This window comes from Dipodomys merriami, unplaced genomic scaffold (genome assembly GCF_024711535.1).
Source record: "Dipodomys merriami isolate MVZ:Mamm:240054 unplaced genomic scaffold, mDipMer1.0.p SCAF_19, whole genome shotgun sequence".
Taxonomy (NCBI): Eukaryota; Metazoa; Chordata; class Mammalia; order Rodentia; family Heteromyidae; genus Dipodomys; species Dipodomys merriami.
The window spans coordinates 31,009,980-31,028,553 of NW_027203270.1; the positions used below are offsets into that span (position 1 = coordinate 31,009,980).

The 18,574-nt window shown below is 41.6% G+C and overlaps 1 protein-coding gene across 3 annotated transcripts in view; it reads right to left on the reverse strand.

The window, feature by feature from the left end:
* Nucleotides 1-5,741: 5,741 nt before the first annotated feature.
* Znf652 (zinc finger protein 652) overlaps nucleotides 5,742-18,574 on the reverse strand; it is a 55,830-nt gene continuing 42,997 nt past the window's right edge. For all 3 annotated transcript variants that reach the window (XM_070028305.1, XM_070028307.1, XM_070028306.1), the window contains exon 6: nucleotides 5,742-18,216. In XM_070028305.1, coding sequence (XP_069884406.1) covers nucleotides 17,696-18,216 — 521 coding nt within the window. In that variant the 3' untranslated portion in view covers nucleotides 5,742-17,695. The remainder of the gene's footprint in view (nucleotides 18,217-18,574) is intronic.

The following is an 18,574-nucleotide window of genomic DNA, read 5'->3' on the forward strand; positions in this document are numbered from 1 at the left end:
ATAGCATGCATGACTTAGGAGCAGAGGCAGAAAAGAGGTGAGTTTGAGGCTAGACTTGGTCTGTATAGTAACTTCAGGACCAGGCTGGGGTAAACAGAAACCCTGTCTCTAAACAAAAGAAAGCACCACACCAGTGGCTCATGCCTATAATCCCAGTTTATGATATTTCATTATGGTGGTCCTAGGAAACTGATACAGCCCTTACTTTCTTATGATGGACACTTTGATGTTTTCCTGAGATTTCAGCAAGTTTATACTTGCCACACTCAGAATTTTCCCTGTGCCAGGTTTGGCCATCCATTACAAATAAACGAGGCTGAGAATTTCCCAGGTCATCAAGTCCTGTATGTCTTTTGTTTAACAGATCTTTCCTCAGTTTCTCTTCTATATACCATACTATGAATAGTGAAGAGACCAGGGTTTCCCTAAGCACTTTTGGCCTTAGTTATTTTTCTAATAGGGTCTTCTATTTTTGTCTGAGTTAGCCTAAACTGCAATCCTACTTTTTTTTTTTTTTTTTTTTTTTTTTTTAACAAGGCTGGCATCAAACTGAAATCCTCCTATTTTCCACCTCTCAAGTAGCTAGGATTGCATGTGTGAGGTACCACACCCAGCTCTGTAAGTTCTGTTTTCCACAGAGCAGCTAGACAATTCTGCTAGGCTGGCTGCCAACACCTAACAAGGATCTCCTTTCTTTCAGCTTCCATTAGTCTCTTCCTTAATCCTGAGCTCTTACTGAAGGTGCTAATGCTGGCTTCGACTAACTAGTCTCTTTGTGGAGATTAACGTTTTCTCTAAGGCAATTTATAATTTCAACAAACTTTACAGAGATTGTAAATCTTCTGACCAGCGGTGTCTTACCCAGGGCCCTCCTCATTCCAGGCAGGCACTCTCCCTTTGGGTTCTAGCTCCTTGTATCTGTATTTTCATGAAAGGTTTGTTCAAGTCAATCTAGGCTTTTTCCTATCAAGAGTCTCATGTTTTCCAGCCCTCCGCCCACCTGCCCAATACCAAAGCCATTCCCACGTTCTTAGCTATGTTGGGTGCCCACTTCCATGCTCTCACATCTGTTTTGTTTCAGACACCACAAGGCTTTGAAAACAACCCCAAACCCTGTGATTTGCACACTTGCCTTCAGTTGGTAGCTAAACACAACCTTTCATTGTCTTCTTCTCATGGATCAATGATGACCACCCAGAGCTTACAGGTGCTGTTGTCTTCAGAATTCCTATTTCCCAGCTCTCAAAATCCTGTGATCATGCACTTCCAGGGCAGTTCTTCCTGCAAGCTCCCCCACCAGTGTGCCACGTTAGTACCCTAAGGCCACCAGCAGTTTAGTTCCCACTAGTGATGAGGTCATTACTAGTTGGCCAGCAAGGGAGCCAGGTCTAGAATCTCACTTTAGAGCCACACCCACTACCGATCAAGCACTCCTGACAGCCCTAAGCACTGATTCCAGCACTAATTCCAGCCCTGGGAATCAAAACTTGGGGAGTGAGGGAAGTAGGCCTGGACAGAGGATTCAGGGCCGAGCTGTGAAGGTCACAACAAACCACTTCAGAAGTTGGGGGGGGGGGGCTCTTCAAAGCAGTCCCATCCCATAATCAGATGTGGGCTGGCCTTGGGAGGGGCGGGGGGAAGAGAGGCTGCTCTCTGGCTGAAAGCAATTCCTAGGAGGAACAAGGCAGAGAGCTGCTGGTGTCAACAATGGGTGGTATCTTCATTGCTTTCTAGGGCATCACTACTATGCCTGTTGTATAGTAAGTACTTACAATATAATGCAGTATATACAGTACAAAGGATCACCTCCTGGTGGCTGTGTTCTTCTTTTCTACAGCTGAACAATTAAATTACTACCCAGACAGAGTCAAGTTCTGTAGATTCTGTTGGTTGCCAACTGAGCTCAGCTTAGCTAAGTGTTTAGCTTTGGGGTTCTCATCAAGCTCCTGGCCCAGAAAGAAGCACCTTAAGGCTGGAAAACCTTCTAGCCTTGCTCATGGGACTGCTGGCAGGCCCCAGCACATGTCTTCCAAGTTCATTCACATGCCTGCTGGCAGCCTTCAGTTCCCCGGCATGTCAGTTCCTGGGCACGTCTGCCATACACGTTCCTCTGGCTCCTCCTAAATGTCCTTGTGATATGGCAGCTGGTGATTGGTGAATGAGGCATGCAAGTTTTATTTTTAAATTTGAGATAGGGGAATTCCCCCCCCCCCCCCCCGATCCGGGGACTTGAACTCAGGGCCTGGCCTCTGTCCCTGAGCCTCTCTGTGCTCAAGGCTAGTGCTTTACCAGTTGAGTCACAGCACCACTTCCAGCTTTTTCTGAGTAATTTATTGGAGATAATAGTCTCATTGATTTTTCTTCTGGGCTGGCTTTGAACTGTGACGCTCAGATCTCAGCCTCCTAAATATCTAGGATGACATGCATGAGCCACTGGCACCTGGCTGAGATAGGGTTTTTTAATATATACTCCAGGCTGTCCTTGAATTTTTTTTTTTTTTTTTTTTTTGGTCGGTTGTGGGGCTGAACTCTGGTCCTGGGCGCTGTCCCTCAGCTCTTCAGCTCAAGGCTAGCACTCTACCACTTGAGCCACAGTGCCACTTCCGGCATTTTCTGCTTATGTGGTGCTGAGGAATGGAACCCAGGGCCTCATGCGTGCAAGGCAAGCACTCTACCACTGAGCCACCTTCCCAGCCCTGTCCTTGAATTTAAGATCTTCCTGACTCACCCTCTAAGTGCTAAGAATTATAGACATTTACCAAGAGTATTTTTGCAACTTAACATTGCAAGTGATGTCTTGTTCTTTCTGCCATTGTATCTGTCAGAAGCAAGTCATTGAGTTCAGCTCCCAGGGTGTGAATACCAGATGAGGACCACTGGGAAGGTTGATTCCATCATAATGGAAGCTGTCTGTCCCAAGTCTTACCTGCCGTGCATTAAGTGGAACCTTTTAACTGCATTATTTGATCCTCATAATGACTTTAGGGTAGGTGTTATTAATATTATCTTTTGTAGACATGGCGTTTAAATTTTCTAAGTGTTTAAGATTGCTTGCAGCCACATAAATTACTCTGCAGGAGGGAAAAGGTTTAGGCCAGGTTTGTCTATGCATGTGCTTGAAGATTTTGGATTATTTTTTAAACAATTTTTTCATTGAGATTGTGATTACATAAATTTCACAGTATTGTAGGATAGCGACACTTAAAGTCACAAACACATTTTAACCTTCACAAGGCAAACTGTCATTATCTTGGTCTATATAAAGTTTGCGAATTGTATAAGCTTTAACAATACAACAATTTCTTGCACGTTGGGTGATAAATACATTTCTTTCCTTTTGCTTAGTGTTAGCTGTTCTCTCTTTCCCTCTCATTCCCTCCCCTTCGATTTTGGATTATTTTGCTGAACTATCTCCTTCAATCCTATCTTGGGAAAGATTATTTGAATAGAAAAGCTAAGATAAATTGGTGAAATGTACTGGACAGTGCTGTAATGCCAGGCATTTGCTAACCCAAGAATTCAAGAACAAAGTTGGGAACACAGAAGAACAGGGCTGAAAGGAAACCTGAAATAGTTGTGTTGCCTGTGAAATCTGTTGTGGCCATCCTAATTTCTTTCCAGTCCACAACTGCTACCTATGGACAGAAAACAGAGAAAGTGGCAACCTAGAAACAAATGAACAACAAACAGTAAGGCCAAAATGTTAAGTTTCTTGTACAAGGGACTGAGTAAAGGTATAATAAGCTTTTAGCAACTGTTAGACCTAAATGTGAGGGCTATTTCAAGTTATCTATTGTTGTGTAACAAATTGTCCCATTTTTGGTGGCTTAAAATATGAGTGGATTTCTCATGATCCTGTGAGTGAGCTGGGTGATTATTCTGTTCATCTGGATTCCTAAGCATGCAATTAGTTGTTGGGTCAGCTGAACTGGAGGGTCTGAGGCTTGACAGGAACAGCTGGGAACTCTCTCCACATAGCTCCTCTCCTTGAGTGGTCTAGCCTGGGCTTCTTGGCATGTTCCAGGGGAATAAAAAAGGAAGTTTCCGGGTGTCTTGGCAGACAGGCTCCAACATCCTATTAGTCAAAGCAGTTAAAGGCTAGTCTGGTAAAGGGAAGAAAGAATGACCACCTGTCTTACTAGGAACTTGATAGAAAGGACAAGAATACACTACAAAATGGTGTGGGCACAAGGAAATCATCACTATCATGACTTGTCATGGAAACCTGGAAAAGAGAGGTTTATGTTTGAATTGCAAACAAGTAGGTGCCGTTGTCTTCTGTGATGCTAGCAGCAGGCTGGGCACTGGGCTAAGCAACAGCTATCTGTACAGGAGCCTTGGAGTTTGGAAGCATTCAGAAATAAGGTATTGAGACTTAAAATATTGGAAAATCCAGGCCTGGTGCTGGTGGCACTCACCGGTAACACAGGGTACTTGTGAGGCAAAGAACAAGAGGACTGCGGTTCAAGGTCACCTGGGCAGATGAGTTTACAAGGGCTCTTGTTACCTCTTAACTGGGTACAGCAGGCAGTGCCTGTCATCCTAGGCACATGGGAGGTTTAAGATACGTAGGATCACAGTTTCAAGCCGAAGCTAGTCATAGTAGCATGTGCTTGTCATCCCAGTTACGTGAAGCCCAAAGTAGCTGAAAATAGCCAGACTTGAAGTTCAGGTATGTTCCTAGGCAGGGAGTGACACCTTGACCCCTTCTCCACCAGTAAGTACATGCCTCCAACGAAGGTGTTGGAGGCATGACTCGGTGGTAGAACTCTTGCCCAGCAAGTACAAGGCCCTGAGTTCAAATTCCAGAACATCCATGAAAGCTTTCTATTTAGTATATCCTGGCGGAAGAGTAGGAATGCACTTTGTATCGATGAAGAAAAAATATGCTAACATCTATCTCTAGTTAGAGAAACAAGATGATCAAGAATAAAAATGGCAATACTATGACCTGGTCAGTTTGTCTCAATCTAAGAGGCTTTGAACAAAGAGAAACTTGAACAATAAGGCTTCCTTCCTCTAAGCTAAACTCCCTAATTGGAATCCTTAGCAGGAACAAACCAGGGTGGATGTGAGCTGGAAAGGCTTGTGAAAGAAACAAGTTTATCTTCCAGTTGGCACAGCTCTGTCTCAGAGGCCAAGCTTCACATTACAAGGGACCACGGCACCCGATATGGTTAGATAATTAGTGCCTTGTCTCTTATTTAGTTTCCTCCACTGGCAAGCATGCTGTATGAGAGGAGGGGCGCTTCTCATTCACTGCAGAAATCCCCAGTTGTTAGATCAGTATTAGCTACTTTATAAAGACGTGTGGAATAACTGAATGAAGGACGAGGTGAGGTGGGTGGGGGTGGGAGTGGGGGCCCCTCCCCCATATTCACAATCATTGCCACTCACTGCTGCACTATTACATCTGTTTATTTTTCTTCAAACCAGTTCAGAACCCAACTCTGATGCTTTCCCCTCAAGGCTATTTTCCAATCATCAGTCAGCTGGGTTGAACAGTGTAACTTGCAAGCAATCAGTGTAGCAGCACAGTCTAACTGCAGTATTCATAAAGGATCAAGCAAGGCTTTGGGGGTTCAAGTAGCCTGTTATCATTATAAGAGACCCCAACCAATAATACTGGTGATGTTTTCCCAATTGTTCATTTTTACATAAAAAGGACACTTCATGAAGCAAAGGGGCCTTAAAACATCAATGCAATGAGAGAAATAAAGGAAGACACACAAGAATATGGCTCCTTTTTTTGTTTTGTTTTTACTTTGAACATTAGCATTAAGTTGGTTACCGTACACATCCAAAGGCCCAGCATCTCAGGAAAAAAAAAAATCATTAAGCGGCACACCTTGTACCAGAGTCTCACAAGAATAAAATATACAATGCTACATTGCATGGTTAAAAATACACAAAAAATAGTTTTAACAATCTATAAATTTTTCATACTTAAAATCATGATTGAGTTGAAATAAAAAAAGTGCATTTCAATTGCTAAAAAAAAAGTAATATTGTTATCGTTACACAGGGGGAAATCAGTACATGGAGGGATCTGACAGGATGCAGGAAAAGGTGACTCAGGGAAGCCAGGCATTGTGGGCTCACGCAGAGCCCATGTCTGCTCAGTTCCACCTCGTGCAGTTCCCTGGGGCCAAGTAGCCCTCTCTCCTCGGTCTTTCCCACTTACCTACCTACCTGTCACCTCTCCAACCAAAACTCCTCTAAATGTCTTTGCAGCATGACAGATACCTGCTCTACACTGAATCCAACTTGACCTTCGCTTGCGTCTCCGCAGAGAGGTAGGAGAGAAATGCTGCCCCATTCTTGACTTGAGATAAATTGCCCCACCACCTGGCCTTAATCCTTATGACCTAGCAGGCAGAACAGGGACCAAGCAGCTTCTATTTTGTCAAACTCCTTTGGACAAATATTCAACATTCAACGACAAGCTTTGTAAACCTAATGCTAAACAAGCAGACTGGATCTTCTTTTAAGAAATGAGGAAAAGTGCAAGTGATCTCAGTACTGTTGGGGAAAACAAAAAATAAGAACAAACAAGTTGCACCTGACCACCTGTTACCTGAAGTGGACACAGCTTCCTTTTTCTGTTGAGTGTTGGAGTTACACCACTGGATGTGTCTGGTATTGCTTGGGGTAACTCTTGGCTAGAGGGAATGGGGCTGGGCAGGAACCAGTAGGGAAGGACCTTCCAGTTATAAGTGCCCCTGGGGTTTTGCATGCTCCCACTTGCTGTTTTCCTTTCGTTGATGACTGACCTGTACACTATACTGCAATAAAAGGCAGTGTCACAGAGCTGCTGGAGGCTAGGAGCCTGAAGACAAGAAACTGGTGGAAAGGGAGCACCCTGGTATCCGTTCTTCCTAGCCTAGGAGTGCCACGGGACCACTCTGGCCAGATTGGAAGGACTTGCTCCTGGTGACTTCTGCACAGGAAGCAGACAGAGTGAGATCAGTTCCTCACCCCTGTCCCCACCCTCAGGTCTTCCCTTGCTCCAGTCAGAGGTGGGGTGGTATCAGCGCAGCAGGGGGATTTGGACAAGGAAATAAGGAAGAGTCACCTTTCTGCTCTGCATTTAGCACACAAAGCATCCCTCATGGCAAGGTCCTGGCTTTTAGTCTTAGTCACCAATATTAAAAAAAGGCTAATTAATTAAGTTGCCTGAACCTTAAGGACATCAGGCTTTCATGTCAATTTTTGCTTAAGTCACCACAGACTGAACAACCCCAAGACTTAGATGAGAAAATGCCTTAGGTCATCAAGACACACAAATACACATTGAGTAATGGTAGAGATGCAGAAGAGATTTAAAAAGCAGATCTGTCTTCACCAAGCAATGGCTTCTGAGGTTACTGACTGCAAAATGAACTAGAAGGAAAAAAATAAAGTATGAGTGACCTTGGTAAAGACATCAGGGCTGGAAACTTGGATCAGGCTATGTGAGTTTAAGTTCTGAGATTGAAGGAATTCTGTGAGATTTAGAAGAGAGAAATACAGGGCTAGGAGCTTAGCTCAAGTGGTAGAACATTTGCCTAGCAAGTATCCGTACAAAAAAAAAGAAAAAAAAACTAAAAAAAAAAAGAAAGAAACAAAGAATGAAAGAAAGACAAAGAAAGAAAAGAAGGAAGAGGGCTGGGAAGTTGGCTCAGTGGTAGAGCGCTTGCCTTGCATGCCTGAGGCCCTGGGTTCGATTCCTCAGCACCACATAAGCAAAAAGAAAAAAGCCGGAAGTGGCGCTGTGGCTCAAGTGGTAGAGCACTAGCCTTGAGCTGAAGAGCTGAGGGACAGTGCTCAGGCCCAGAGTTCAGGCCCCACAACCGGACCAAAAAAAAAAATGAAAAAAAAAAAAAAAAGAAAAGAAGGAAGAAAGGAAGACAAGAAAGAAATAGAGCCAATATTAAGCTCCAGGGGCTGCTGGATAGAAATGAAGAGGGATTGGAGGAATCATGGAAGGTGTGATTAGTTGGAAGCTACTGTGGAGAAACACAGCAGCAAAAGAACTTAGGAAACAAAAAAAGAAAGAATATAAACAGGGCGTCGGTGACTCGTGCCTGTAATCCTAGCTACTCAGGAAGCTGAGATCTGAGAATCACGGTTGAAAGGCAGCCTGGGCAGGAAAGTCTATTAGACTCTTATCTCCAGTTAAACATCAGAAAACTGGAAGTGGTGCTGTAGCTCAAATGGTAGAGTGCCCATTTTGAGCTGAAGAGCTCAAGGACAATGCCAAAGCCCAGAGTTCAAGCCCCACAACAGACAAAATAAATAAAGAAAAATTAAAAGTCTAGGGCTTGGAGGAATGGCTTAAGTGGTACAGTGTTTGCCTAAGCAAGCATGAGCTCCTGAGTTCAGTACCCAGTACAGCCAAGGGAAAAAAATATATTGAGCCTACTGGAACGGTAGAGACAAAATGATAAGAAAGAAATTAGAATCAGGAGAAGCTATGTTTTTGTGTATTATAAATAAACTATTAAAGAGAAATAGAGAACAGCAAAAGAACAACCTAGAAGTCTTGGGAGAATGATTACAGAGGATGAGAATATTTTTCTCATCCAAAGTCAGATGAGGCTCAAAAATATAAAGGGAATCAGAAGGGAGTTTTCTGAAAATTGTCTTACTAAAATAGGATTCAGATGCATGCTGGTGGCTCACGTCTATAATCCTAGCTATTCAGGGGGCTGAGATCTGAGATTACAGTTTGAAGCCTGCCTAGGTAAGAACTAAAAGCTGGAAGTGGAGGTGTGGCTCAAGTGGTAGAGCATCAGCCTTGAATGAAAAAGCAAAGGGACAGTGTCCAGGCCCTGAGTTCAGCCCCAGTGCTGACACTGACACAGACACATACAAACACATACAAACACACACACACACACACACACACACACACACACACACACATGGTACTCTTAAAAAAATTTTTTTTACTGATATTTACATTAAAGACCTTCTACTTTTTATTTTTATTTTTGCCAGAGGTTTGAACTCAGGACCCTGAACTTGCCAGGATGGCACTATACTAATTGCTTTTTGCTGGTTAAGTTGCAATGCAATCTTGTGGACATTTCTTCCTGGATTGGCTTTTGTTGTTGTTGGTAATGGGGCTTGAACTCTGGGCCAGGGCGCTGTCCCTGAGCTTTCAGCTCCAGGCTAGTACTCCACCACTTAAGCCACAGCGCCACTTCTGGTTTTCTGGTGGTTAATTGGAGTTAAGAGTCTCACAGACTTTCTTGCTCAGGCTCGCTTTGAATCCTCAGATCTCAAACTCCTGAGTAGCTAGGATTACAGGTGTTAGCTATCAATGCGTGGCTAAAATTTCTATTTTTGTTTTGCAAGATTGAGACTCGAGCACAGTATGCTCATTGGCTGGCTCTCTACCAACTGAGTCACACCTCCAACCTCTAGAATGATTACTTTTAACAAATAAATTTTGGCAATTTAAATTGCAGAAAATGATAAAAGTATAAGTGAACTTGAGGTGTTCAAGGAAAGTCATAGCCCAGCAGAGTAACACTGTTCTGAAATCATAGCACTTAGGAGGCTCAGATAGGAGGATCACAAGTTTAAAGCCTGTCTGGGCTACCCATGGAGTCTCTGGCTCATTCTCTTCTTTCTTTCCCCTCAAATTAATTACATTTGAAGTCTATTCCTTTTTTGGCCAGTCCCTGAGCTTCTTTTGCTCAAGGACAGCACTCTACCACTTGAGTCAAAGCGCCGGCTTTTTCTGCATATGTGGCTTCATGCATGTTAGGCAAGCACTCTACCAATAAGCCACATTCCCAGGCCCTGAATTCTATTCTCACTGGTAATAGTTTTATAAAATGCATTTACAAACCTTCCTAAAACATAATAATTTAGGACCTTACAAGGAAAAAAAGAAAGAGTGAATCTTCTTAAAATATTTTCTTTAATTAAAAAAAAAAGTCTAAAGATGAAAAAGAACAACTAAATAAACTCTTTGAGTTAAAACAATCTTTGGAATATATCTTAGAAGAAAAATGATGAGTTAGAAAAATCATAGCTGGGTAACAGTTCAATATTTCGAATCTTTTCAACTTAATTTAACTGTAATTTTACTAAACCCTAAATACAAATTCATTTTGTGAAAGAAAAAAAAAAATAACAGGTTATTCCTTTACAAGTGAGAATAAAGACCAGAAGTACTTTACTGCTCTCTTGTGGTGACAGCGAGTACTGCAGATGGAATAAAAATACAGCCCATGTCAAATGAATAAAATGCATGTTAAAACTTTTGGAAGAGCTGGACAAGGTGGCTCATGCCTGTTATCCTAGCTACTTAGGAGGCTGGAATCTGAAAATCACAGTTCAAAGCCAGCCCGAGCAGGAAAGCCTATGAGAGTCTTACCTCTAGTTGACCACCAAAAAGCCAGAAGTGGCTCAAGTAGTAGAGCTAAAAAGCTAAGGGACAGCCCCAGGCCCTGAGTTCAAGCCACAGTACTGGTATTTTAAAAAAAAAATCCTGTTACTGATTTCTATAACAGAAATCTTCCTCTCACATTTTGGAAACTGTTTTTCACATTCCAGAGAGTCAACGAAGCCTTGAAATGACTTGAATATGCTCATTATCAAATATAACCAGTCCAGGGGCTGGGAAGGTGGCTTAGTGGTAGAGCGCTTGCCTTGCATGCATGAGGCCCTGGGTTCGATTCCTCAGCACCACATAAGCAAGAAGAAAAAAGCTGGAAGTGGTGCTGTGGCTCAAGTGGTAGAGCACTAGCCTTGAGCTGAAGAGCTGAGGGACAGCGCCCAGGCCCAGAGTTCAGGCCCCATGACCGGACCCCAAAAAAACAAAACAAAATAAAACAAACATAACCAGTCTGTTTCACACCGGTTCCATATACTTCCCATATACTATCTGTTGCTAGACAAAAGAATTAAGAATTTATTGACAGATGCCATTTTAGACTCCCACCTTGTGTGTTTTTTTTTGTTTGTCTGTTTTTTTTTTTTTTTTTGGTTGGTTGTGGGGCTTAAACTCTGGGCCTGGGTGCTGTCCCTTAGCTCTTCAGCTCAAGGTGAGCGCCTGAGCTAAAGGCATGAACCTTCAGAAACCCAGCTTTGTGTGGTAACTAGTTCTAACAACCTGATATGAGAACTCATATCTTTAAGGGTACAGTCTGAGATTTTAAATTGGAAAGCAAAGCTTTCTGACTAGGGTCAAAATACTTAATTGCATATACTCTGTCTAGAAGATAGAGTCCAATTTCTTCATTTTAAAGCATTCATTTTTTGTTACTTTTGGGGGGACTTAGGAACAGTTTACCTGCACACAGCAGAAACTTTAGTTTTGACTGTAAAAACCTAGTTAATTGCTAAAGTAAACTTCACCAGTTTAGTGCACATGCAAAATACACTTCAACCTCTTTTTATTATATCCTTCATATATTACCTATCAGCCATACTTTAAAAATGAATTAAATGAAAACACTAGAAAAGCAAGCAAACAGAGGTTTCCTTGAGGGTCAGAGGATGGATAGCAGACCAAAAATAAATAAACAGAATTTTGTTAAACCCAGAGGGCATTTAAAAAACTCATTTGGCTAAAATTGTGGGTACAACCTTGAAAAATGTTTCTGGAAGAGGGATGACACACAGCGACAGCAGCATTTTGAAAAGGGCAGGCAGCCGGAAGACTTCAGATGAGAAAAAGGTGTTCAAAAGACTCACACGATGACTTTTCATTTTTAAAGGAATGTCTAATTCCTGGTAAAGGAAAAGAAGGTGTAAGAGTAAGATAAGGATGGACTCTCTCAACTCTAGATACAATATGTGAAGAAATACGATATAAATAAAAGTAAAAATGTATTGTAAGAATTACATGGAGGGCCAGGTGCTGGTGGCTCACACCTGTAATCTTAGCTATTCAGGATTGCTGCTTGAAGCCAGCCTGGACAGGAAAGTCCATAAGACTCTTATCTCCAATTAACCACCAAAAAGCTGGAAGTGGAGCTATGGCTCAAGTGGTAGTATGCTAGCATTGATCAGAAAAAGGTCAGGGACAGCATCCAGGCCCTGAGTTTAAGCCCCAGGGCTGATACATACTGACAATAACACACACACACACACACACACACACACACACACACACACACACACACACACACACACACACATACACACACACACACACACACACACACACACACACACACACACACACACACACACACACTTACATGGAGGGACAAAACATGCTTAGGATTCTTGTCCAAGGCTGTAGCTAGTTTGTGGAGTTAAACCAATTGGAATGAGGGTGAATTCCTATATCATGCAGAATAAAGCAGCCAGAGGTAGGATAGAACCCAGGGAAAGAATGTTGTAGGATGCTGGCTTTTTGAAGGCACTCAAGGACAGAGTGAGAGACTGTAGCTGCAGCGAGAAAGTAAAGAATTAGACAAAGGTGATTTCTCACTTCTCTTTCCTAAAGAACTAAAAGTAACTCCAGGAACATTGTGACAACAAATGTATCATCAAGTAATACACAGAATCAATATGGTAGAAAGAAACCCACTTGGTTAAATGATTTCTTACAATAATATAGCTTCTACTAGGAGACAAGGAAAGTTTGCTTTCAGGATATGCAATTCTGTAAAGTAGCTCTGGCTTAAATATAGAATTAGATAAGTGGCGCATTATCTGGTTCTTTAAACAAGTTTGCTGAAGCTAAAGCATCCAAGTTGAGACAACTAAGGGGTTTAATTTCCCCCTTTGACTCTTGCAAAACCTATCCTCTAAGACAAAAAGATTTGATTAGAAAGTCTATAAAAATTCTAGAGTAAAAAAGTATTGAAGTGTGAAAGTGGAGCTATTGATGACAATGCTATGGCTTCCATGGAGGGTGCAGAGTGTCTGTTTGCTTTTCGAGGTAGTGTCCAGGGTTGGGAGGTCAGCTTTATTTCTCATAAATGCTACAGATGAGGAAAGCAGCTTAGGTAGGGCGCTGTTATTGCATAATAATGCCAATTTCCCTAATGGCTTATGGCCTTTCTCCTGATAAAAATGATCTTTTGGGGAATTTTCCTATCTTGGTTTCAGCAAGGGAAAAATTAAAACCCAGTATTTACTTACTCAATTTTATAGATGGGAGAAGTCCAAGTGAGCTGACAACTTTTAAAAGGTAGCTAGCTGATAAAATGCTTCATGTAACTCTTAACTAGTCCTCACATGGTCTGCAAGAGCATTGAGAAATTCACCATATAGATCCACAATGCAGTACAAGTGTATCTTTTTTCCCCTCAGTAGCTCAAACAGAAGGGCTTTTCTTACCATAGCTTTTAGTTTCTTTTTTTTAAACACATAAAAGCCTACCTACCCACAGTGTTTACTAACCCAATCTGCAAATGGGGTAATACAAGTAGACACCTGCAAATGGATTATTTTTTTTTTCTTTTGGTGGTACTAAGTATTGAACTCAGCGCCTCTGACTTGCTAGACAGGTGCTCTACACTTGAGCCTCTTGCTCCAGCAAAAAGATTTCTAACTCTGCTTTCTAGTCTCAAATTTAAAATTTCCAATGAAATAAAAAATGTAACTAAATATCTGTATCAGCAAAAAGAAAAATTGAAATAGAAATTCAAGAAGTAAAAAACAAAGTTTACAAATATCTCTTCAGAGCACTTTGCTTGGGGTTAGTGTGCTAGGAACAATCAAATTCTAAGCATAACAGAGAGTTACCTTCGACAAAGGGAGTCTTTAAAAAGATGACATGCCTACAGAAACATGGTCAGCCACATGAAAAGTTAATGTATATGATTAGAAAAGATTAAGGAAATGACTTCCAAAAGTTTCTTTGAACAATACTAAAGTTTTATGTGGCAATCTCCCTACACTCTAGAAATAAGAAATCATATGTGTAGAAATGAAGCCCCATGTCTTGAACTTTTTCTTTTCTTTTCTTTTCTTTTTTTTTTTTCCGGTTGTAGGGCTTGAACTCTGGGCCTGGGTGCTGTCCCTCAGCTCTTCAGCTCAAGGTGAGCCCTCTACCACTTGAGCCACAGCACCACTACTAGTTTTCTGGTGGTTAATTGGAGATGAGAGTCTCACAGATTTTCTTGCTGGCTTTGAACTGTGATCCTCAAATCTCAGCCTCCTGAGTAGCTAGGATTACAGGCATGAGCCACAGGAGCCCAGCTTAAAACTTTGTTTTCTTCATTCAAATTTTAAAATCTAACTTAGCATGAGCCTATCTAACTTATTTAAGAGAGCAACAATCTTTCATTAAGGCTAAAAGGCTTATATTTGAATGATACAGCTATGAGAAAAGAACAGAAGATATGAAAACAAACCAACTGACCACTGGAAATGTAATGCAACTCTCTAGAAAGCCCTTGGGAGAATCTTCCTCAACCAAGAAACTTTAGCATTGATATAAACCTCTGAAGACAATATAAAGTGACGTAATGAGAGAAAGCTTCAATTTACTATTCTACATAATGCTGAAATGTGGCCTTTATTGTCTTTAAAAGACGAAAGTACAGATAAAAGCTGAGAACTCAAACTCTTCACAAGTCATTCTCCCCACCCCCAATAAACATGTATGCAGACTCTGAAGGATTCATGGGCACTGTAGTGTATGTGGGAAAAAATACACCACACAAAGCAACTTTTCTTAAGAGAGGACCCCAACCAAATTTTCAACCCTGAGTTTGAGTCTTCAGCATGTTAAACCTGATATACATATATATATTTAAGGCTTAATCCTATAGGTTTTATATTTAGAAGCATTGCTGTTCTGACTATTCATAATGAGTTTTACTTTTCATTATATTATGACACTGTCCAGGATCATAATCTGAGCAGCTTTCCTGAAGATCATAAATCCCAAGTTAGGGATGGTGTAGTGATCCAGGAAAAAAAAATAAAAGGAAGTCTTTAGATTGTTCCACAATATGTTTCATTAAGAATTACACTGTGTGACAATGGACAATGCTCATTTTTTAAAAATTCATTTTTCCTTTGCTTCTATTAAGAATGGTGGTTGTAATTTGCTTACTAATGGTTTTCCTGTGTAGCAGATATTTTCTTATGGCTATAGTTACTTGAGTGAAAAAGAAAAATCAAAGATGTCTACCTGAATTTTCCAGCGTATAATTATATTACACTTCATAGAATGGTTGATTTAATGGCCCCTAGAATCCAGAATTTCTACCCAGTATTATAAATTTATTTAGAATAAGGTATAACCAATTAACTAAACTACAATTTACATATTTTTTTAAAATGTTTTGATATTGCAAGCCTGATCAGGAGATAATGGTATGTCAACATGAAAGTGTTGTTTACAAACTTGTCATAGAAATGCAAAGGAGACTGTGGAGGTAAGGGGAGACAATCTTTAAAGTTATTAACAGTCATAAGCAAGGAATTAACTTCCTACCAGGTATGTGGGGCTCGAAGAATGTATACAAATATTTTAAATGCCATTCATTAAAACTTACACTCAAGACCAGGAAGAAAAGTTTATCCTGAGATACTTTTCTGTCTTGGTGCAAAATTTTCTTATGCATTATAGAAGATGACAGCAAAATCAGGAAAAGAATCTGGAATTATTAAACTGAAAAGCTAAAGAGAGTGTGGTACTTACACATAGGGACCTAACCTCAGTTTTGAGAGAGCCATATCCCCTGTTACACAGATAATCAGTAAGAAAGTACTTAATGTATTTCTGCACATTTAATATTAATTTGTTTTTGATAAGTCAAGGTTCTCATTCAGACAATGATTAAGAGTCTGAGGAAAAGCTGGGCACCAGTGGTTCACACCCGTAATCCTAGCTACTCAGGAGGCTGAGATCTGAGGATCAAGGTTCAACACCAGCCAGGCAGGAAAGCCCACGAGACTCTCATTTCCAAATAACCACAAAAAAGTTAGAAGTGGAGCTGTGGTTCAAAGTGGTAGAAAGCTCAGGGACAGCACCTAGGCCCTGAGTTCAAGGCCTAGTACTGGCATGCACACACACACACACCAAAGTCTGAGGAAAGAGAAATTAAAGAATTTGAAGATTCAAAAAGAGGGGCTAGGGTGAGGAGGGAAGTGATCTACTCTTAATACTTAGTTTTCTGAGATGAAGGAATATAAAATTTGTAGCTATATTGAGTCTGGATAAATTTGGTCATCTATAGGTAACCATTATGTTAGTCCTTGCATTTAGCCTTCTTATAATCAATTCCTAGTTGCTCCTGGTGATCTTTGGGAGTTACCCAAACTTGAACAGTAAGCAGCCTAGAGGTATGAGTGGTGCTGCTCTCTTCCTCACCACTGGTGCTGGTGTCCTGTTAACTATCTGCAGAGGACAGGGCAGCAGAACAGCAGCTTTCCTTCACTCTAATTTAGCTGCATTAAAATAGCTCAAAATTGTGGACATTACCCACATTTTATATACCTCAGACCTTTTAAAATACATAACCAATTTGTCTTCTCATCTGAATGTCTCAGCCACTGCCAGTTTGTATCATGTTTGTGATTTCAGTCTACCATGTTAGCTTCTTGTAATAATTCTAGAAAAATAAAGCAACCTCAAACAATAGACTCCAATCTGTCTTTCCTAAAAGTTAAACATGAACACAGCTCCTAAGGGAAGTAAGAAACAGATGTGACTGAAAGGAAAAAATCTCCAGTACTTCCTTCTTCAGTGAACTACTTCACACAAATTCAAACCAGCCAATCATTAGGTGGCTTCCCCAAAGGGGTCCTAATTCCCTGTCCATCAGCCCACTTAATGCATGAACAGAGCCCCAAAGGAACCCAGAGGGTAGCAGCACATCAGTGAGCCTGACCAACATCTGAGTGCTGAGCAGAGATTTTTTACATGACTGTGTACTTACGCCATGTCCTGAAAGCAACACTTCATTTCTGCAGTGACCTGGTCTGGAGACCCCCTTAGATACACCTAGTCTCTGAAGCACCTTTGAGTTGTACGGATTTAAGAATAACTTTGAATTATAGAAGTTTTATATGCATCTTTAAGAATCACATTTTGATGATTATAAAAAATTTTTCTATTTTACAACATAGGTTCAGCTACACTGAAAAAAATTACACCGCTTATTGAAATACATTTCATTTTAGAAACAGACTACTAATGAAGTCTATACAAAAACTCTAAAATAATTTCTGTAGTAAAATAAAGTGTTAAGAGAGCTACACAAAGAAGAAAACTTTCATCTTTCTCTATAATGCTTGATATACTGTGAAACATGGCCAGCTCAACTCTGTAGCCAGCACCAAAGCTGAAAAGAATTAATTACAATACACAGTGATACAATTAATGCTCTGGATTAATCTCACAGCCTTCCCGATTAGTACAAAGGAAAACCAGGCCTATCCCCTCTTTGAGGAGAAGTCCAGGATATAAAAGCAAGCATATCTCATCAGCTGATATGAAATTATAAAAACCCACAAGTCTGGGTATCTGAAATTTATAAAAGTCATCAGAAAATGCAAGCAAATTGGGCTTTAGTGCCATGGTTCCCCTGGATTTGAGGATAGTTCCCCTAAGAGTTATAAGGTCATCTTCTGGTTCATTTCCTTGGGTCTGTTGATGTACCAACGCAGTGGCAAAGCCCTGAAGGAGTTGGAGGAGAGCCTGAGAACTGTGGCTGCTCACCAGCTCCCTCTCGCCAGAAGACTCACCGTGGGAACGCTGGGAGACTGCACTTATGAGGTGGTGTTAGTGGTGCTGTGCTGAACTGTTCTTCTCAGCCAGGTGCCGCAGAAAGCTGTCCTCACTCTGGCCTCTGTGGTTTAAAGGCTCACTCTTGAAGAGAGCTGGCGGTGGGGGCAGATGAGGGACTGGAGGGATAGGAAGGTGGTGTGGGTGGTGAGGGTGAGGGTGGATGTGCAGGTGCGAGAAGGGGTGGGGAACAGGTCGAGGGGGAAGAGAGCCCACTGGGTTCACACTGGCTGGAGGGGCTGGGCTTGCCGGTGTGCTCACTGCGGAAGGGACAGAAGGGACAGGGCCAGCTGGAGCAGAGGTGAGTGGGATCTGGGCTGTGGGTGGCACGTTCACAGGGCTGGTCACCCGAAAGCACTTCTCCTTGTGTGCCTTGAGCATGTTGGAGAAGCGGAAGCGCTGGCCGCATACATCACAGGGGTAGGGCTTCTCGCCTGTGTGAGTTCTGCGGTGCCTCTTCATGTTGGGGCGGCTGGTGAAGCTTTTGCCACATATTTCACAGATAAAGGGCTTCTCTCCTGAGATGAGTTAGCACAGATACAAAAACACATTGACATACTGGGAGGTAAGTATGCTCTCCTGCCATCCTGGTGTTAATGAAAAGGTTATAGATTCTCTTCCTCACAGAATTTTATAATCCAGTCAAGAGGCCCTCCAACTTGGGACCCAACAGGTCAAAGTAGACACAAGCACAACTTGATACCATCTACCACCTAGATTGGCTCAAAGGAGGAGGGAGGAGGGAAAGAGAGGTGGCAGGCGTGGTTTGTGTGGCTTGTTAAGCCACACACAACATTAACATCTACTGCTGAGCCTTGTTCCTAACACTTCAAGGGCTGCTCCCTTTCCTTCTAATAGATGTGCTTGATCTACTAT